The following is a 22,235-nucleotide window of genomic DNA, read 5'->3' as shown; positions in this document are numbered from 1 at the left end:
TTCGTTATGCTGATTTTGAGCATTGTGATCGTTGCATTTATAGCAAACATGCATAGACATCTCACAAAAAGTCTCTTTCTTTGAAATCTTCTCCTCTAGAGTTAGTACATTCAGATGTATGTCAAATGCCAGGATTATCTTTAGGGGGAAAGAAATATTTTGTCACCTTTGTCGATGATGCTACATAAAAAGTATGGGTTTACCCTATTCGTAGCAAGGATAAAGTGCTTGACAAGTTTAAAAAATTCTTGGCATTGGCTGAAAATCAGATAGATAAGACACTTAAGTGTCTTCGCTTTGACAATGGTGGGGAATATGTGTCCAAGGCTTTTAAGGCATTTTGTGACAGCAAAGTTATAAAGGGGGAGCTCATTGCCCCTCATAATCCATCCCAAAATGGAGTTTCAGAGCGTATGAATTGGACTATACAGGATAAGGTCCGTACGATGCTGTCTCATGCTGCATTACCCCATGGTTTTTGGGCAGAGGCTGTTATGACAGCCGTTCACTTGATTATTCGGTCACCAAACAGGTCTTTTGGGGGGGGGGGGGAAGTTCCCAAGAAGCGTGGTCGGGCAAGCCACCTTCATATGCTCATGTGAAAGTGTTTGGTTGCGAGGCTTTTGTGCACATTCGTAAAGAAAAACCACAGCAAACTTGAGCCAAAGTCCTATAAATGCATTTTCCTAGGATATGGTGACGAGGGTGAAATGGGGTATAAATTGTGGGATCTTGAGAAAAGGAAAGTAGTATGCAACAATGACGCTGTCTTCCGGGAAGATCACATGCACAAACAGCCCGAAAAGACTGAGGAGGTCCGTAGGGTTGTATTCCGGGCAGAAATACCTTTTGGACAGCAAAATGTGCCTGCTGTACAGCAGCAAATAGCTGCTGTAAATGAACCTGTGAATGCGGGAAATGATGCTGGAAATGATCAGCCAGCTATTGCCCATGAAAATGAGCCATTCCATGTGCAGGAATAGCCAGGACAGCAAGCTGTTAATGTGGATTTGCAGGCTGAAATGCCAGGACAGCATGCTGAAAATGGAAATTTGCAGGAACAGCCAGCAAACAATGACCATTGGGTTAGGAGATCATTTTGGGCTACTAGACAACCTGATAGGTTTGTTCCTGGTGCAATTAATGTGGCTGAGTATGTCATGTTGACAGACTGTGGTGAACTGTCTTGCTTCAAGGAAGTAATGGACAGACAGGACATCAAGAAATGGTATAAAGCCATGCTGTCAGAGTGGAATCTCTTGAAAAAAATGGCACTTGGGACTTGGTGCAATTGCCTAAAGGGCAGAAAACCGTTCCATGCAAATGGGTTTACAAGATGAAGGTCACTTCTGGTTGCTCACCAAAGTACAAAGCAAGATTGGTTGCAAAGGGGTACAAGCAAGAGCATGGAATTGACTTTGATGAGATTTTCTCTCCTGTAGTCAAGATGACTACATTGAGAACCATTTTGGGCTTGGTTGCAGTTGAAGATATGGAACTCGTACAAATGGATGTAAAGAATGCATTTTTACATGGTGATCTGTATGAAGACCTATATATGCAGTAGCCTGAAGGGTTTGTTGAACAAGGGAAAGAAAAAATGGTATGTAAACTCAAAAGGAGTTTGTATGGGCTGAAACAACACCAAGAGAATGGTATCATAAGTTTGATACATTCATGTAGTCCCAAGGCTTTCATAGAAGTCAAGTGGATCACTGCTTGTACACCAAGAAGGTAGAAGATGGTAGCTTGATTATCTTGGTTTTGTATGTTGATGACATGCTGATTGCTGGCAGGGATACTCATGCCTTTGATTCATTAAAGCAAAGTCTTCATGGCAGCTTTGACATGAAGGATCTGGGTGATGCAAGTCACATTCTTGGCATGGGAATACTTCGAGATAGATTGAAAGGCTTACTCTATCTATCTGAGCAGGAGTATATCTCCAAAGTTTTGCAGCGTTTCAATATGGAGGGGAGGAAAACAATTGGGGTTCCATTGCCTCCATATGTGAAACTCAGTGCAAAGGACAGCTCTACATCTGATGATGAGAAGGCTGAAATGGCCAAGATATCATATGCTTCAGTTGTTGGCAGTTTGATGTATGCTATGGTTGCTACACGTCCTGACATTGCCTTTGCAGTGGGAGTGGTTAGCAGATACACGGCAACCCTAGGCAAGAAGCATTGGGATGCAGTGAAAGGTATTATGAGATACTTCAAAGGCACAAAGGAATCATGCATCTGCTTTGGAAAGTAGAAGGCATCTGTTGTTGGCTTTACGGATGCAGACTATGCTGGTTTGGTCATGTAGACTGCAGGAAGTTCACTTCTGGGTATGTGTTTACTTTCATAGGAAGAGCAATCTCTTGGATCTCCAAGCTACAAAAGTGTGTTGCATTGTCTACTATAGATGCAGAGTATGTGGCTGCCACTGAGGCATGCAAGGAGGCTTTATGGCTTTCACGTCTGGTGGGAGAACTTGGCATCTCAGAGTTACCTGTTCTCCATTGTAATAGTCAGAGTGCTATCATGCTAGCACAGAATCTTGTCTTTCATACAAAGACAAAGCATATACAGGCGAAGTACCACTTCATTAGAGATGTACTTGACATCAAGAGCATTGAGCTTGTCAAAGTGCATACAGATGATAATCCTGCAGACCTTCTCACGAAGGGTCTTCCAGCAGAGCGGTTTGCGCATTGTTGACAGATAATGGGAGTTGGATAGATATATTTATTTTAGCTTTGTACATACCTAGACTTAGCTGATTCTTTTCTCCTCTTAAGGCACATTGCCTTTAGGTGGGAGGTTGTTGGGAATAAAGGGCCATCGTGCCTTTTATATGTTCGCGGGTGTGAATACACCCTTAGCACATTGTACTTTCATACATATATCTATCTAAAAACCTAAAGTGGTACACTCGTAATTGTATCGAAAAAACGTGTTCACTCTCTACTCTGCTCTCCCACACTCTCTTTGACTGCGCGTAACGACTGTTTGCCTCGATCTCCGTGCCTAATCGATTCCTACAGTGAAGGTGATTACTTTGAAGGACATAATGATAACTCGTCTTTCATAGATAGTGCCTTAATTTAGTGCATTCTATTCTAGGTTGAATTGCATCAGGGCAGATAGAAACCTAAGTGGGAGGAGTTGGTTTTGATGGTCTTGGACCAAGAGAAACAACTCAAAGGTCAGAACGCTCCCAAGTTGGAGGTGTTGATAGATCAATCTTCTCAACAGAAGGGGAAGAACAACAACAAGAAGAAGGATGAGAAGACCAAGCAAGATAATCCAAGGACTCTACTTGCCATGTCTATCGGAAGATAGGTTATTGGAAGAAGGATTGCCCCGACAAGGATAAGGACACCCAGAAGGAGAAGATTACAAAGGACTTAGGAGTGGTGACTACTCCTTCATTGGTGGCCTTTCTCCATTTGGAGGTAATTGAGGATAGTCCTTGGATGGTCACTGATGCAATAATGTTGGCCCCATAGGCTCATGAGTGGATTGTGGATAGTGGCACTTCTTGCCCCATGACTTCTTTAAATAGTATTACTTGTATGCATTTGATTCATGGGTAAATACTCATAGGTGACAGCTCTTTGTTTCCAATCAAAGGCAAAGGTGATATGCAATTGATTCAGATGGACAGGGTGGTGCCCACACATCAGAGACTCTCTATGTGCCGAGTTTAAGATACCATCTCCTTTCAGTGAGCAAGTTTTGTGCTCTTGGTTTGACAATTGAGTTTGACAAGGACTTTGCGGTTTCAGTCTTTTGGTGCAGTTTTCATTGCCTCTAGTGGGTGAAACTCTTTGAGGACGAGCGGAGAATGCCCTTGTAGACACCAACACCGTGCGCAGAGTTAGAGGGTGGACTGCTGTTGTTTTTGTGCAAGTCGTTCTATTCACAATGTTGATTGAAATTGATGCGAAGTTTTAGGATACTATGGACCTTAAGGTCCTTGTATTATTGGCTTTTCCTTTAGATCAAAAGCTTGATGGGGAGAATTACTGCATATGGTGTGTAATGATGCTTGTCATCTTGGAGTCTTGTGATTGGGCGAAGCTTGTGACCGAGGCTATAGACTGTCTTACAACTCGTGATGCCTCCATACTTTCTTCAGATGAGAAAGTTGAGCTGATAAAGGTACAAGCACATTGGGATAAACTGAATACTCGTATCTGTTTTTTTCCCTTCCTCTCCTGCACTCCAGCCATCATTGCTCATGTTGAGTACTTGCTTGTGGCTCGGGATATATGGATGGAGCTTGATTAGATGTACAATCAGATGACCGTGATGAAGTGCGGGTGTCTCTGGAGGTTTAAGTGAGGACTTTTGAGTCCTAACAAGTTTTCTTCTATGCAAGAGCACGTTAATAAGCTTTGGAAATTGTAGATGCAAGTTGAGAACGTAGGGAAGGTGATTACCTCGGAGGACATGGCGATAACTCTTCTTTCTCAATTACCACCCCGATTTAGTGTATTTTACTCCACCTTGAATGCTTTAGGGTGGTCAGAGACTCTTTGTTGGGAAGAGTTGATTCCTATGTTTTTGGACTGGGAGGAGCAATTGAAAGGACATAATTAATGCTTCCAAATCTGAGACATTGACAGGTTAGTCCTCTTAGAAGAAGGGGAAGGACCAAAAGGAGAAGAACAAATCGAAGAAGGACAAAGAGAAGGATTCCACTTGTTACATTTGTGGCAAGAGAGGTCACTAGAAGAAAGATTGACCTCACAAGGAGAAGAAGGACAAGGAGGAGAATTCTTCAAAGGATTCAGGAGCGGTGGTTGCCCCCTCATCAGATGTTGGATTCTCATTGACGATAGCTCTTCTGTCCCTATTTAGGGGAGGGATAAAATGCAACTTATCCTAGATGGGTAGGGTGATGCCCATACTTTAGAGGTGCTTTATGTGCCATGCTTGGGTTACCGTTTGCTTTTGGTACACAGGATTTGTGCCCTCAGCCTCTTGGTTGAGTTTGATGAGGACTCCTTTCAGATCCTTAATCGTGGATCAAGACAGGTACGTACTTCCAGTTACAAGGAGAACGGAATCTACAAGCTACGGTCTCTTTTGCCTCGATTTCTCTTCTTCTTACTTGAAACCAGCCTTCCTTCTGTCAATATGTGGTAATTCCTTGATTACAACCTAGTTACAGCATCAACATTTATTACAAAACTGAGAAATGCAAATTAACTTACAATCTTGGACAATCGACACCCTATTGTGTTAGTAGATATGTTAGTTCATGGTTGAGTCTGTGCATGTTAGTGGGCTAAGGCACCAAGATATTATTGTGATTATTTAGGCATTTTTCTTGGCATTTTATGATGGTCATTTCAGCATTTATTGCTGGCCGACCTGACATGATTTATGTCATTATTTTTACCTATTTATTTAGGCTTCTCCTCCACATTCATTATTATGATCATTCATCACCTAATTGGTTCTGGTGGAGGGAGAGAAGCAGGTGCCCATGCCTTCACAGCTCACTCACATTGGTTCTATACTGTTTCATATCTTGTTATATGGATTCCATTTTCCAAGTATCTCTTTGCTTCTGAGTTTCTTGTGCAGTGTTTTTTTCTTTTGCAATGTTTCTCTTTCTTTTTTCTTTGTTTCTTGTGTACAACAGTCTATTACAACAGTCTTCCATGCGCTTCCATCACTGCATCCACTTCTGACATGGTATTAGGAGCACAGGATCATTGTTCCTGCTACTGTTTTACACTGTTGCAGGTCTAAGTTTTGACTTTTCATTTGCTGACTGGACCTGTTCTGACTGCTGTAACTGATTTCCAGGCTGAGCGACCATCTTCTGATCATTTTCGGCTATTTTCTCAATGTATTGTAGATTACCATTGTCGTTGTCAGCTTTTTGGGCTTGTTAGAGGGCTGGGGACCTGTTCTTGACCCTTCCAAATCTGTGTTTTGGTGTTTGCTGCCTGCGTTTTACTGCTTAGCACCTGCGTTTTGGCCGTTTGCTCTTGTGTAGGGCTGGGCAACAGTATTTTCAGGCTGGTTTTGGTTCTTTTTGGTCCGTCTTCTGACTTTGTAGTACACTGCTCAGCTTTAGAGAGGGTTCATGTCCATCCAGTTGTCATGTTCTCATCACTACACTTTGGTTATTGTGGATCTTTTCTCTATATGCTTTCTTTACTGCTTGGAACACGTGCAATCCTTGTGAGTCTGTATTTTGGCATACTTTTCTCTCTAAAGATCCCTTGTTTTTCTTCATCTTCTTTGTATCTCTTTCATCATGGCTCCTTCGGTATCTCCTCCTGATGGTTAGCATGCAAATATTCTTTACTTATCTACGAGTGTTATATTGGAGAGTTGTTGTGTTCAACTTTAGATTTTTGTGAGGATGCTATCTCTTGGTACTTCAGAGGTTTCATTTTCAAAGTGGGGTGCTAGACGGTAGAAGAAGTCTCAATGCTATTATTGTGACAAGAAGGGACACCTCCCAAAGGACTATAGGATATTAGCAGCTTTACGACAAGAGCTAGTGTAGACGGTGACGACAGGTGATGACTCTCGGCGAGTCTTCCTCTTCTCCAGGTCCAGGTTTAGGCTCCATCTATGTGGCCTTGGCGTTGGTTGTAGAGGCCTTTCTTCCAGGCTGCTAGTACAAGTGATGGGGTCATCCCTCACAACTCTCTAGTGCCAAAGAGGAAGTGTGAGATGTGAAAATACATGAATCTAGGACATGGCTATGGAGATTGAAAGAGAAAGAGTGAGCTCATGAGGGCATAGACGTTAAGATTGACTGTCACACAAGTGAATTATATTCCAAGATTGAGACTTGGACTCATAAACACAAGCTTGTGTGTTGACAATGATATAGACATTTTACTGGAAGGACAAAAGTACTATGACATTGCATTAAAAAAGAGGGCAAGTACAAGTCTTTATAGGGATAGACTGGATTGCATTTTCTACCACTATGCATATGGGATTTTTCATCTTGAGCTCACACTGCTCCATACAAAGAGGCTAAGCTGGGTATGACTGCCAATATCTCAACATGAGAGGGTGGTGAGATGGGATAGGTGAATCTCATCTATATATGTATACAAGGGCACAGGTTCCGGAGAGGGGTTTCCTTGACACATTGACCAAAGTTTGGTAGGTTAAAATCTTGGAGTCGGGATTGACATCGAAGTTCATGATGAGCTACTTCTGTGAGAGTGAGTGGACTTGGTTGCTAGTCTGAGCTTCACATGAGCGGACACTTTGGCAGTCTAGCCAAAGACGGGGAATCCATGGTTACATATGTTTAGAGGCATTTTTGACAAGAAGGTCTTGTATGTTACCGCGAGACATTGTTGACAGATATTGAAAGTTGCTATGATTTTTCTCTATTTTCGTGAGTTGATACAATTGATATCAACATCGACATTAGGTTCTCTTCGAGGCACCTTGGTGTTGGCTTGCGCACCCATTGCTTGGGTATCCATGGTTTTACTTTGGTGGTTCTTGTTGTATATACTATGATGAGACCTTATCATTGTATATTGTATTGTATGAGATCACCCATGATCTGAGAGAGGGTGTTAGTAGATATATCAGTTCATGGTTGAGTCTATGCATATCAGCGGGCTTAGGGAACCAGGATATTATCGTGATTATTTAGCCATTTTTCTTGGCTTTTTATGGTGGTTATTTTAGCATTTATTGTTGGATAACTTGACATGATTTATGGCATTATTTTTGCCTATTTATTCTGACTTCTCCTCTACATTCATTATTATGATTATTCATCACTTGATTGGTTCTGGTGGAGAGAGAGGAGCAGGTGCCCGTGCCTTCATAGCCATTGACTCACATTTTTTTTGTAGTGTCTCATATCTTGGTATACGGATTCCATTTATTGAGTATCTCTTTGCTTCTGAGTTTCTTGTGTAGCGTTCTTTTCTTTTGTAGTGTTTCTCTCTTTTTTTGTTCTCTCTTATGTACAATGGTCTATTACAGTAGTTTTCCACACGCTTTTTTACTGCATCCACTTCTAACATGTTGGCTCCAAAATTGACGCCCCTTTTGGTATTTATTTAACTTATTTGTACATTGATTTGGGCAATCAATTGGCCTTTACCTGCTTTGATGGAGATGAAAAATGCCCCAAACTCATAGATTTACTGGTTCCTCCACTTGAATTTGACTGAAAACAGCTTCAGCCTTGTTAAATCCAAGTCTTGGAGCTTCCAATTTTTGGCACGTTTCTCAAAGCTGCTTTTAAACTTTAATTTCTGTTGCATATTAGGATTTACAAGAAAGAAATCTGAAATTTCTTTGCCTTTGGTGATCTTTATGTTGTAATCTTCGGAGCAAGGCTATAGAAAGGTTGGGATATCAGAGGGAATGCTGAGGAGAGAGAAAATTCAGACTTTTTTTCAAGAATTGAAGAAAATCAGTCATTTATTGCTGCTGCCCTGTCTCAGTAACCTGTAGATGTTGTTACTTGTTCTTGATTGATCTTCTCTTGCCCCTGGCTGTTTCCGAAAGTTCTCCAATGGATGTAGATCAAATTAATAGCGTCTCCTTTCTCTCTCTTGCAAGCTAAATGTACTAAAAATGCCTCTCTTTAGCCTTTAAATACGTTTTTCAATCTTGCATGGGTATTTTTGACAAGTGGCAGTCTTGTCAAATGGTTTTTTCACGATCATCCATAATTAAATATTAAAATTTACATTTTAAATACTGAAAATTAATCTAATAATTGTTTTGGTGCCTAGAAAAATAATCTAATTGGCCAATAATTAAATTGGTTGGGAAATTTTCTTTTCCAAGTGTCTTTGCGTCATCTTTGACCATCAAATTGGTGTTAGATAACATTAAACACCACTTTTCTACCATCACTTACTAATACTTATGGCCAAATGAATGACCTAGTCCAACAATTGGCACCAGATACCACCAAGTATCTATGCGGAAAAACTTATAGCAACTTTTGTCTTTGACATCCCGTGATTTCCTAGGGACTTAGGCTTGTAAATTTACTCTAACCGTAGTTACACCTCACATGTGCTACGTTTACTTAACCATATGATTAAAAATTAATCCATATGTTAAGTGAGGTTTCAAAAATACATTTCCTCATGACATTCCCTATTAGACATAGTTCGAGGTTTGGCATGCTTAGTTTGGCCACCTAAATTATGATTACCTTTGGAAGGCTTGTAGGGGACAGCTTATTCGAGTTATGCTGGACATTGTGGTGAGTCAACAAGTGTGTGTATCTTGCTTTCGTAGAAAACAACATCATGATGCCATTCCCAGTAATGCTTTGAGGCAGTTTTCATCACCGTTGGAGCTTGTTTCTACTGATCTATATGGACCTATGAGGATTAAGTGTCTTAAGGGGAGCTTGTATTTGATGTTGATTGTGGACGTTTTCAGCTGGATGACATGGGCTTATTTTTTGTAGCTGAAGTTGGATGTTTTCTTCCACTTCAAGGATTGGTTACTCTTTAAGGAGCATTGATAAGGTCGGAAACCGGAGACATTATGATTAGATAGGGGAGGAGATTTGTTTCTAATGAGCTTGCTAGACTTTGTGTAGATCGTGGTATCCATCAAGAGCATAGTTACCTGGAAAGGGGAACGGGAACGGGAACGAGACCCCCTGGAACGGGGAGAACGTCCAAGGTCGGGGAACGGGAACGGGGGGAACGACACATGTCTTAAGTGCCCCAAATATGCCATGCATGACCCAAATTGCCCCAAAAAATGTCCCTCTAATTGGCCCAATACCCGTCAATGCTTGAAATTACCCAAATGCCCAAAATTGACTCGATTATCCCCATAGCTCCAGATTGCCTTGAATTGCCCCAATTATCCCAATTTCCCTTGAAATTAGACAATATAAATGGATGAATACCTTGGAATTGAGGATCGGCTGAAATTTGATTCTAATTTGCAAGAGTTGATAATGCATCAAATTTGAACTTTGCATGGACTCCTAATCAGCTTGTGGGTTGTCTTGACACTTTGAATCTTTAACCCGAGAGAGAGAGAGAGAGAGAGAGAGAGAGAGAGAGAGAGAGAGATTAGTGTGTGCACATTGGGCAATGGAGATGGGTGAATATGTGGTAGGACTGTGACCCAAGCAAAAAAAAAAGAGGGAAAAAAACGTCAATTTTCAGTCAACAGGCTTGGAACGACTGTTCCAAACAGGGAATGGTAGGGAACGGCCTTGGGAATGGCAGGGAACGTTCCCTGGCCGTTTCACCTCCTTGGAGGGTTTGGAACGCGTTAGGCCGTTCCTACAGGCTAGAACGGCCGTTCCCTGTTTCTATGATCAAGAGTTAGTAAACACAAATGTACCTCTAGAACATGACCTATTGGAGGGGAAGAATAAAAGTGTGATTGACTCATGATGGAGTATAGACAGACACCTTAGTGTTTTTGGGCCGAGGCTGTGAGAAATCAGTTGGAGGGCATGTGTTGTTTGTTCTTTATGTGGATGATCTTATTTTGATAGGTGATCATGCCCAGAAGATCAAGGAGATTAAGGCGGCACTACACGAGGTGTTGGAGATGACGGATATGGGCCTTCTTAATTTCTTTTTAGGCCATGAGATTTACTAGCCCATGAGGGGGATTTTCATCTCCTAGCAGTGATATGTGTAGATACTTTTGGCCATGTTTGAGATGGAGGGATGTGAAGCCATTTTTACTCCTATGGATCCGAACTAGAAGGCTATGGTCCATGTAGATTCTTCGATGGCGGATGTTACCCACTACAGGCAGTTGATTGGGTCCTTAATGTAGCTTCTTAACACTCAGGTTGATTTGTGCTTTCTTGTAGGTCTATTGGCTAGGTTCATGAGTGAACCCAAGATGGTACATTGGCAAGCTACTATGAGGATTTTGTGGTTCCTAAGGGGAACCCTTGATCTTGGTATTCATTATCTAGTAGGTACTGGAGATTCACTATTGGTTCTTATAGATTGGATGGATTTAGATCGGGGCCAGAGATGTTGATTGACGGAGGTCAACGGCAGGATATTGTTTTACTTTGGGTGCAGGTGTTTTCTCATGGAGTAGCAAGAAGTAGCTCATTGTTGCCTTTTCTTCCACAAAGATAGAGTATTCAGCAGTATCTTCTACTAGACGCGAGAGGGTATGGCTTCGGAGGTTAGTAGGAGAGCTTAGCTGTCCTTAGACAAGTCCTATGACACTTCATTGCGACAATGAGAGTTGTCTTGCTTTGGCACAGAACCTAGTGTCTCATGCTAGGTTGAAGCACATTGAGATTCAGTACCATTTCATTTGGGAGAAGATCCTGGATGAGACCATTGATGTGGTTTATTGCAAGACAGAGGATAATCTCGCAAATTTGTTTATGCAGGTGCTTCCTTAGCTTCTTCTCCAACAACACTCCAGATCCTTGAGCCTTATGGCTAGTCTGTCAGAGATCATAGCCTGTCCAGCTGCAGCAGTCGGACCAGCAGCACTGCTGCACAGTCGGACTGTGCAGTCGGACTGCCACGTGGCAGTCCGACTGCCTGCAGCCACTTTTACCAGGCTGCGCCCCAGTTTTGAGCCCCATTCCAGGCAGTTTTTCGCCTATTTATTGCTGACGTTTTTCAGCAGTCTCCCGATCATTCTCTGTCGCAGATTACAGACCGGTGCCGTGCAGATCTCTGTCTCTGTTCGCAGATTTCAGACAGCAGACAGTGCAGACTGCAGCAGACTTCGAGGTGGACAGCAGGTCGCATCGTCGAGGTGGAGACACGCAGTCCAGCGCACTGCGCCCGTGTATATCTTTGTATTCAGCATTCTTTATACAGCAGATCTTCAGTGTACACTGTCTCCTTCTCTCCCTTCTCTCTCTGCGTTCTCTCTCTCTCAGTCCTACGCTTCCGCACCGCTGCACTTTGACATGGTATCAGAGCAGTGTTTGAGGGCTGACTGAGCGCAGAATCAACCTGAAGAGGAGTTTCCATCGTGACACAAATTTGCGTTTTTTTGCGTTTAAGGGCAGACAGGAGGGCTGCGCCTTGGAACAAGGCTGAAACGAGTGTGGGCGCACAGGAAAGGAGTACAGGTGGTGGATTTGCTGCTGTTTACTGCTGTTTGACGCGGAGAAAGTTTGAGTTTTCAACCTAAAAGTGCAGGTTTTGCTTTTTCATCGCCTCCGGCGGGTGAAGAAGCTTCGGGACGCAGAAGAGCCTTAGCAGGCTGAGTTTACCCAGTCAGAGGGGGCTGCTTTTGCGTTTGAGAAGGCATTGCAGGTGAAGATGTCTACAGAGATGGACTTGGAGTTCCAGGCGATTATGGACCGGAAGGTGCCTGTCCTACCGGCTCTTCCTACAGATCAGAAGCTCGACGGCGACAACTACCGCATTTGGCGCGTTATGATGTTGGCCATTCTGGAGTCCTATGATTTGGCGGAGTTGGTACAGGAAGATATTGACCGGCCTTCGGTAAGAGATGAGTCCAAACTCTCTTCCGATGCTCGTGCGGAGTTGGCCAGGGCCCAGTCTCATTGGGACAAACTGAATGCCAGGATTCGATCCTTTCTCTTTCTATCATGCACTACAGCCGTGATCGCTCACATCGAGCACTTGACGGTGGCTCGTGAGATATGGCTAGAGCTTGATCAAATGTACAATCGGATGACCCTGATGAAGAGGGTTTCTTTGGAGGTACAGATGCGGACCTTGTCCGTCAATAAGTCTTCTTCGCTAAGGGAACACATTAACAAGCTAAGGCAGCTACAGATGCAGGTTCAGAATGCGGGGAAGCCGATCTCCTCCGAAGACATGGCGATTACACTCTTGTCCCAGTTGCCGCCACGATTCGGTACATTTTACTCTGCCCTTATTGCTTCGGGGCGAGAGTCTACTCTTCGGTGGGAGGAGTTGGTTCCTATGGTCTTGGACCAAGAGGAACAGTTAAAGGGACAGAATGCTTCCAAGACGGAGGCGTTGACAGGTCAAGCCTCTCAGAAGAAGGGGAAGGACCAAAAGAAGAAGAAGGGGGATAACAAGTCCAAGAAGGACAAGGAGAAGGACAAGGACAAAGACTCCACATGCCATATTTGTGGAAAGACTGGCCATTGGAAGAAGGATTGCCCTGACAAAGACTCGAAGGACACCAAGAAGAAGGAAACCAAGGATTCTGGAGCAGTGGCTGCACCGTCATCAGCTGCATTTCTACATCTAGTTGTCATTGAGGACGCTTCACCGAATGCTTCTGGTGCTGCGATGGCGGCTTCCCAATCTCGAGAGTGGATTATTGATAGTGGTGCCTCACGGCACATGACTCCTTCATCAGATGGTGTTGCCCAGCTGCGACCTTCGCGTGGGCAGGTTCTCATTGGAGACAGCTCTTCAGTTTCTATTGCAGGTCGGGGTAAGATGCAGCTTATTCCGGATGGACGAGGTGGCACCCATACTTCAGAGGTTTTTCATGTACCAGGATTGGGGTACCATCTCCTTTCAGTCCATAAGATTTGCTCTCTTGGTCTTCTGGTGGAGTTTGACAGTTCTACAGTGCGAGTCCTTGATCGTGAATCGAGGAAGGTTCTATTATCTGGATATGAGGAGAACGGCATTTACAAACTGAAGTCTTCCACTGCCCTCTCTACTCTTCTTCTTACCTCACAGTCACAGTCTGAATTATGGCATGCTAGGTTTGGTCACCTGAACTATGACTATCTTCGGAAGGCGTCACGGGGACAGCTTGTTTGAGGGTTGCCGGATATAGTGGTGAGCCAGCAGCCATGTGTCTCCTGCATAAGGGGGAAGCAGCATAGGGATGCCATTCCCTACACCGCTTCGCGGCGGTCTACTTCACCGATGGAGTTAGTATCTACGGATCTATGTGGCCCTATGAGGAATGAGTCCCTGCGTGGGAGCTCGTACTTCATGTTGATCGTGGATGACTATAGCAGGATGACATGGGCCTACTTTTTGGCACTAAAATCAGAAGCTTTCTCGCACTTCAAGGATTGGCTTCTCTTTGAGGAGAACCGATCAGGCTGGAAGTTGAAGACCTTGCGATCCGACAAGGGAGGTGAATTTGTCTCTAATGAATTTGCTCGGTTTTGTGCAGATAGAGGAATTCACCAGGAGTTTGCTAATACGAATACTCCACAAGAAAATGGTATTCTCGAACGGAAGAACCGCAGTGTGATCGAGATGGCGCGCACCATGATGGAGCACCGACAGACCCCCCAGGTTCTGTGGGCCGAGGCTGTGGCTACTACAGTCCATATTCTTAATCGATCTCCTACTTTGGCCGTGGAAGGGATGACTCCATTTGAGGCGTATTTTGGGTCGAAGCCAGATGTTTCTTACTTTCGGGTCTTTGGGTGTGATGCCTATGTTCACATTCCCAAAGCTCATCGTGACAAATTCGAAGCGGCTTCCCGCAAACAGGTATTTGTTGGCTACAGCTCCCAGTCCCAAGGCTACCGACTCTATGATCCCGTCAAGCGGGATGTATATACTAGCCGTGATGTGCGGTTTGTGGAGGTTCCGGCTTCTTCAACGGGTGAGGAGCATCCCGTTCTTGGAGATCCAGGGGAGAGTTTGGCTCCTTCTACAGTTCCACTGGAGCCTGTGCCGTTTGATTATGATTCTGTTTCTGACACAGAGTCTACTGTTCCACCGGATCCTTCTGAGGAGTTACCACCGGTGGACATTCCAGAGTCTTCTACTGATGGAGAACGACGAGGGGAGGTTCGGCCTTCTCGCTGGGCCCGTGACACACTCCGTGATTCAGGGATCGAGGGGGTTCCTGAGGAGTGGGGACCGCAGGATGGTCCGCGGTGGTCACGGAGGCACCAGGCGCATTCTTCGGAGCTTGTGTGCTCCAATTATTGTTTGATGTCCCGAGTTATGCAGGATCGAGAGCCCACCTCCATGAAGGAGGCTTTACAGTCCGCCCCATGGAAGAAAGCTATGGAAGCTGAGTTGGAGGCTATTGAGAGGAATGGCACTTGGTCACTTGTGCCACGCCCCCCGAAGAAGAAGGTGATTGGAGTCAAGTGGGTCTTCAAGACCAAATATCTCAGTGATGGTACTTTGGATAAACACAAGGCTCGCCTTGTTGCTAAGGGTTTTGCCCAGCGCCCAGGGATTGACTGTCATGACACCTTTGCCCCTACAGCTCGTATGGCAACCATTAGAGCTGTTCTTGCTTTGGCTGGCCATAGGAGATGGCCTGTTTATCAGCTGGATGTGAAGTCGGCCTTCCTGAATGGTGATTTGAAGGAGGAGATCTACGTTGAGCAGCCTCCTGGCTTTGGTTCTTCGGACGGGAAAGTCTACAGGTTGAAGAAGGCCCTGTATGGTCTCAAGCAGGCCCCGCGAGCTTGGAACGAGAAGATTGATTCGTTCCTCCAGACTCAGTTGGAATATCGGCGGTCCAAGGCCGATCCGCAGCTGTATGTTCACACTTCCGAGGATGGTTGTGTGCTGTTTGTATTATATGTTGATGATTTGATTGTCACAGGTGATGATGCACAGCAGGTCCAGGAGACAAAGTCAGCTTTACATCGGACGTTCGAGATGACGGATTTGGGGCTACTCCATTTCTTTTTAGGACATGAGATTTTTCAGTCTCCGAGGGGGATCTTTCTCTCCCAACAGAGATATGTACAGGAGCTCTTGGTGTCTTTTGAGATGGAAGATTGTCGGGCCCTCTCTACTCCTATGGATCCGAACTGGAAGGCCACTTCCCACTCAGCTTCTCCTTTGGCGGATGCTTCCCGCTATCGACAGTTGATAGGGTCTTTGATTTGGCTTCTTAACACTAGGGTTGATCTATGTTTTGCTGTTGGGCTCTTGGCAGGGTTCATGAGTGAACCTAAGACGGTGCATTGGCAGGCTGCTCAGAGGATACTTCGGTATCTGAGGGGGACGTCTGGTTTGGGGATTCATTACCCCGCAGGGACAGATGGGTTAGATCTTGTACTTGCAGGTTGGAGCGACTCGGATTGGGCCGGTGACGTGGACCACAGGCGGTCTACAACAGGTTACTGTTTTACTTTGGGTGCAGGTGTTATTTCTTGGAGTAGCAAGAAGCAGCCCACGGTAGCCCTTTCGTCTACTGAGGCGGAGTATCGGGCCGCGTCTTCCACCACATGCGAGGTTGTGTGGCTTCGGAGACTGTTGGAGGAGCTTGGGTGCCCCCAAACTCGTCCTACATTGCTGCGATGTGACAATGAGAGTTGCATTGCCTTGGCAAGGAACCCTGTTTTTCATGCCCGGACGAAGCACATTGAGATCCAGTACCACTTCATCCGAGAAAAGCTTTTGGATGAGACCATCACTGTGGAGTATTGCAAGACGGAGGATAATCTTGCGGATTTGTTTACGAAGGCGCTTCCTCAGGCTCTACTTCGGCAACATTCCAGATCCCTCAGGCTTCTGCCCTGTCCAGGCTCTGAGAGGGGGTGTCAGAGATCATAGCCTGTCCAGCTGCAGCAGTCGGACCAGCAGCACTGACTGTGCAGTCGGACTGCCACGTGGCAGTCCGAGGCAGTCCGACTGCCTGCAGCCACTTTTACCAGGCTGCGCCCCATTTTTGAGCCCCATTCCAGGCAGTTTTTCGCCTATTTATTGCTGACGTTTTTCAGCAGTCTCCCGATCATTCTCTGTCGCAGATTACAGACCGGTGCCGTGCAGATCTCTGTCTCTGTTCGCAGATTTCAGACAGCAGACAGTGCAGACTGCAGCAGACTTCGAGGTGGACAGCAGGTCGCATCGTCGAGGTGGAGACACGCAGTCCAGCGCACTGCGCCCGTGTATATCTTTGTATTCAGCATTCTTTATACAGCAGATCTTCAGTGTACACTGTCTCCTTCTCTCCCTTCTCTCTCTGCGTTCTCTCTCTCTCAGTCCTACGCTTCCGCACCGCTGCACTCTGACATAGTCGAGGATCTGAGAGGGGGTGTCAGAGATTAGTCATCCCTTGGACTAGCATTTCTCAAGTTACCATTGGTGTAGTCAACTCTCTTGGAGGTACTCTCGGAGGGCATTATTCATTATTCCTACCAATTAGTGGGCATTTTCAGCGGACATTGTATGGGCAGTTTGTGAGGGAGCCAATGATGCCATGTGGCAGCCGGAGGACTGATCATTGATTATTTTATTCATTTGTGCTGCAGTCGGCAGATTTTTGATCAGGTCGGTCAGATTTTCGCTAGCCGGTTGCATTATTTCCTCCTATTTAGGCCTAGTTGGCAGCCTGCCCTCCTCACTTGCTTTAGGTGCTGGTGAAGGCTGGAGGAGATACGTCTACAGCCATGTATACCTGCCATCTTCATTTCAGCATTCATTGATTGCAGATTTCTGCGTTCTTTTGTCTCTTTTCTCTCCCCCTTTCTCTCTAGATACATATTTGATAGAACTAGCATTTTCATTTTCCAGTGACAAAAAATTCTCTTTTTGAATCAGGGAGATGTTTCAGCCATTCCACACACCCCTATAGATCATGTGTGTTCACTTTGCTTTCAGTCTTGTCCATATGCTTCCGCATTCACTGCACTTGGACAGGACCAACATGGGAAGGCGTCTTGGAGGAATTATTTGATGAAGAAGATGAATGACTTCAAGATTGATTGAATATTGTATACATCATATATGCCTATCCTTAAGTTGGATCATGCTGTTGATGCAAGCGCTTCTAACATTCCACCTTTTGCTGATGTTTTTATTGCCAATGAAGTTTTTTAGTGTTTTTGAATCAAGTAGGTATAGATTGAGAGGAGGATTGGGCAGGTGCAACGTTAAACATTTCAAACTGTACAAGGTATCCTTTTAGAAATCCCAAGGGCTTTGTCACAAAGCATGTGATTTGGTTCAGTGGTTAGGATGTTGCGGTTTGCAATCAACTCCTGTTGCTAATCAGCAGAATTCAAATCTCTATCCTGTATAGGCTTTATTTGCTTACCTTATTCTTGAAGAAATTCTTCACTTTTACACATTTCAGCACTGATGATCCTTTTAAATTTAAAGGTTATTATTCTGGAGATGTGGATTTGATTAATGACATTTATTCACTCTAGGTTGCCAAGCGATTGGAGTCTCTAGCAAGGTATTTTCGGCGTCTTGGATCACTTGGTTTCTGGAGTCAACTGGTCTGCACTGTTGTTTCCGCTGTTATTTTAGCCTTCTCTGTTGCAATAAGTGGAACACCTACTTCGCAAGCTACTTTTTACTCAACTGCAGGAGGAATTACAGCTGCTTTTCTGTCCGTCTTTTGGTCATTTGGATATATAAGGCTAGCCGAAAAACTCCGCAGTACTGTAAATGATCTCAAGAAGGTAATACTAAAGAAATGTTATGCCTTTTCTTATCAAAATGCAAATTTGGAATTTCCTTGGGGAATCATATATTATGTCTAAGTATTACTCTCTTTTTCTAACAGGCTCCTCCAAGGGCTGAAGTTGTGAAGAACCTACGCACTGGTATAATTATAAATCTTCTGGGGATGGGCCTAACACTCTTAGGCATGCAGGCTACAGTAGGGACTCTGGTGGCTAAAGCTCTTACCTCCACAGCGAGTCCATTCTTGCAGGGGGCTCCTGCAGGTTACAGCCCAGTGTTGGCTCTTGATGTTTTCTTAGTACAGGTATGCCACCAGACCTGCTGTTTAATAATGAAGGAATAATGTTGGGCTATAATTAGGATAGACAGTTAAGGTTTTACTATATATGTCTCTATTTTCTTCTAGACTCATAGTATGGATGAGTTGTCATCGACATTATCTAATTAGAAAGGATTGTCAACGATGTTGGTTAAATTTGCTGAGTTTTGATCTTTGTAGAGTGTCATGTTCGTATGCATGAGATTATTGGCCCCAGGGATAAGTAAAAATAACGTTATGTCAGCATATTATGGTGGATCAAACATGGCCTTGGATAACAGATTGGGACTAGAATGGAAGCATATCTTCGCATGATAATACTTGCTAATTATATGCTCTTTAAAAAATTCATGTCACCATCAACTGTTGGGTGCAGAGTGATTAGACTCTTAAACCCTTTAACAGTTGATTCTTGCAATGGCAACGAAGACTGGTCACTGTATGAAGATTTTGTCAGTTTTCATTTTATATGCAATTGATAGCTCTATTGCTAACAATTAGCAGTCAGATTTGTCTTGATCTGGACAATCCAGCAAGTCCTTGTTGTGCTATAGTTGCACAACTCTTTATTAGTAGTTTCTCCTGAGACGGTGCCATTGTTGTGATAATCTTCACAATTGATGGACCTGTGCTCTAATACCATGAAAGAAAATACAAAACAGCACCATCACTGCAGACAATGAAAAAGCGATCAATCACAAATGATGTGGGGATAAATTGTGTGTACAAATATGTCCAATAGATAGACCAACATCGGAGTCACTTGAAGTGCATTAGTGTGCCCAAATAGGGTGTTGAGAAACCCTTCACCCTTCACCTGTGGTTTGTGTTTTTGCATTTTTGCGTTTTGCGTTTAGGGTTTGCAGCCCCAAAAAGGGGCGCCATCCTAGACTGTGTCCATTTATAGGCCACTCTCTCATTCATTCCTCACGGCTGATTCATTCAGTCTGTCACCTCTTCTCTCCAGCCTCTCCACTGCCCTCACACCCCTTTAGGAGGACATTGTGGTTTGTGGTTGTCTTCATCATCTTCCTTGTGCTACGGCACCCTTGTTCCCTTGTATGACATTTACTCCATGATTTAGAACTTCATCATTCCATTCATCAGAGTTTCTTCTCTCTTCTCTTCTCTTCTCCATGTTTGCCGAGTTCACTCTATGTTCCTCCCCGCAAACCCTACTGTCTCGCTGGTATGTCATCTTTTGACATAGGGGTGCTCAAAAGGCTAAGATGGGTCAAAGACAAAATGCAGCTGAATACGATACTCAACATCAAAGAGTTTGTTGAGAAAATTGTCATATCGATTATGCTTAAATGACTAGTTCGAGCCACTTATCATCAACCCCACAAAAGACAGGTTTGTTTATTATTGACGTTGTTTCTTACATAAGACATCCTTTCTAGTTAGGTGGTTCGATAATCCGGTGTGGCAGAATCACTATCAAAATCTAGGTAATTAATCTGATTGTATGTTATTAATAGACACCCTATTTCAAAACCTGTGCTCTAATACCATGAAAGAAAACACAAAACAGCACTATCACTGCAGACAATGAAAAAGCGAAGGAGCAATCACAAATGATGTGGGGATAAATTTAATGTACTAATATGTCCGATAGATAGATCAAACATGGGAGTTACTTAAGGTGCATTAGTGTGCTTAAATAGGGTGCTCAATAGGCTAAGATGGTTCAGAGACGAAATGCAGCTGAATACAATATCTCAACATCAAAGAGTGTGTTGAGAAAATTGTCATATCGATTATGCTTAAATGACTAGTTTGAGCCACTTATCATCAACCCCACAAAAGACAGGTTTGTTAATTATTGACGTTGTTTCTCACATAAAGCATCCTTTCTAGTTAGGTGGTTCAGTAATCTGGTGTGGCAGAATCACTATCAAATTCTAGGTAATTAATCTGATTGTATGTCATTAATAGACACTCTATTTCAAGAGTTAGGCACTGCTACTAAGTTGACAAGGACAATGCAATTCAACACCATAATGTATTTAAAACTAATAGATTAGAGAGAGAGATGTTATGGCTGTGATAAGGCTTGAGAACATTGATTGCAATCTGTTTGTTTACAGGCATCTGCAAATACAGTACTCTCACACTATTTGGGATTGCTATTTTCTTTGGAGCTTCTTCGTTCTGTGACTGTGGCTCAACCACCACCTGATAGTGTTATTCCCAAGGTAGTTTAATGGACTTTGTGTGCTGAAAGATGCAGATCTACGGTTCAAATCAAAAGCTTAACTAGAACAAGAGCACTAGCAGAATGCTTGGTCTACTTCAGGCCAGATATATGCCTACAAAGGATTATTTGAGGCGTCAAGTGTATTACGTGGATGCCTTTTAATGATAACTTGGGAGCAAAATCAGCTTCAGTTTAGTGAGTTTTCTCATGTAGCTTTCCCCTCAGCTAGTATACTATTGAATGTGTTTGGATGTGCATGATTGTACTATGGGAACTGCTTGAACTGATAAATTTCCACATAGTAGACATTGTCTGGTTGGCTGAAGCTATGGCATTTTGTTCATGTGCCATTTGGATTGGCACATGAACATCCACGTCCCCATTGGAATATCAGGTCTTTTGTAAAAAGAAGTGAGGCCATTTTAATAAATTTCATATGAAACTAATGGATCTATAGTTCTATGTTGAGCTGCTTTAAAAGAACTGCCTTACTAGTTTGGGTGCTTACTGACCTATGTTCAAGCCCGTCCTTTATCAACTTGTTTTCCATGCAGATCTTCTTTTTAAGGTGTACAAGAGATTTTATAGATCTACGCATCCCCAAATTGCAGCCTGTCGACCTGAATGCCTCAGCATTAATTACTGCATTTAGTAAAATGCATCAGCTGTTTTGCATTTACTCCCTCAAGCTCTCCTTTGCCATACCTGAACCCTACCTCCACTTCCAAGCTCTCCATTGGCCATCCTCTCTATCCTCAAGCTCTTAATATATAAACTCTTGGTATAAAGTCTCTAAATTTTTGTATTAATTTGAGTCCCAACATTAAGTATAGGCATGAAAATTATGTATACAATTTTTTAAATCGAACCTAGCCCCAAGATTTATTAGTCTGATTAGTATCATACTAGTATGAGACTGTACTAGTATGAGACCGTACTAATCGGATGCCATTAGACAACCTTGAGAGGGGCATTGGTTTTTTATTATTAACATGCTTTCATGAAAGTAGGTCCCCTTAAGTTAAACTAGGGTTAATTTTTGAAAGAAGAATCACCTTGTCATGGCTTTGCTGTGACAACATGTGTATATGCTAACAAAGGTGTGTGCAACTTCATGTTGCGTGGAAATACGTGCTTGATACAAAGAGGCAAACTTTGTATTATAAGCAATCATCAAATATTCATTGCTTTAGTGAACATTGATGTAACTCTAGAAATGGATCACTTGGCATGTTCAAAGAAAATTTAACCATGGACATTGGAGTTTTGCCTTGTTTCTAAATCTAGATGAAGGTTGTATGTGGTAGAAGCTCCCTAGATTAAAAAAAAACAACAATATGGCATTTTGATCTTTCAAAGGAAGATTGCCCTTGGATAGGAAAACATAATGACTTTTCATCATACATAGTTTGCTTATC

At 43.5% G+C, this 22,235-nt stretch overlaps 1 protein-coding gene across 1 annotated transcript in view; it reads left to right on the top strand.

Moving 5' to 3' along the window:
* The window catches only part of TIC21 (translocon at inner membrane of chloroplasts 21), an 87,196-nt gene extending 65,933 nt beyond the window's left edge, over nucleotides 1-21,263 (top strand). The window contains exons 2-4 of the mRNA XM_087693400.1: nucleotides 18,037-18,294; nucleotides 18,399-18,602; nucleotides 20,708-21,263. Of these exons, the coding sequence (XP_087549526.1) occupies nucleotides 18,037-18,294; nucleotides 18,399-18,602; nucleotides 20,708-20,824 (579 nt within the window). The 3' untranslated portion in view covers nucleotides 20,825-21,263. The remainder of the gene's footprint in view (nucleotides 1-18,036; nucleotides 18,295-18,398; nucleotides 18,603-20,707) is intronic.
* Nucleotides 21,264-22,235: the final 972 nt, after the last annotated feature.

Source organism: Lygodium microphyllum, chromosome 14, assembly GCF_053477565.2.
Source record: "Lygodium microphyllum isolate KBCC chromosome 14, Lygodium_microphyllum_v1.1.10, whole genome shotgun sequence".
Lineage (NCBI taxonomy): Eukaryota > Viridiplantae > Streptophyta > Polypodiopsida > Schizaeales > Lygodiaceae > Lygodium > Lygodium microphyllum.
The sequence above is the reverse complement of the archived record's forward strand: the minus strand, read 5'-3'. Positions and strand labels throughout refer to the sequence as shown.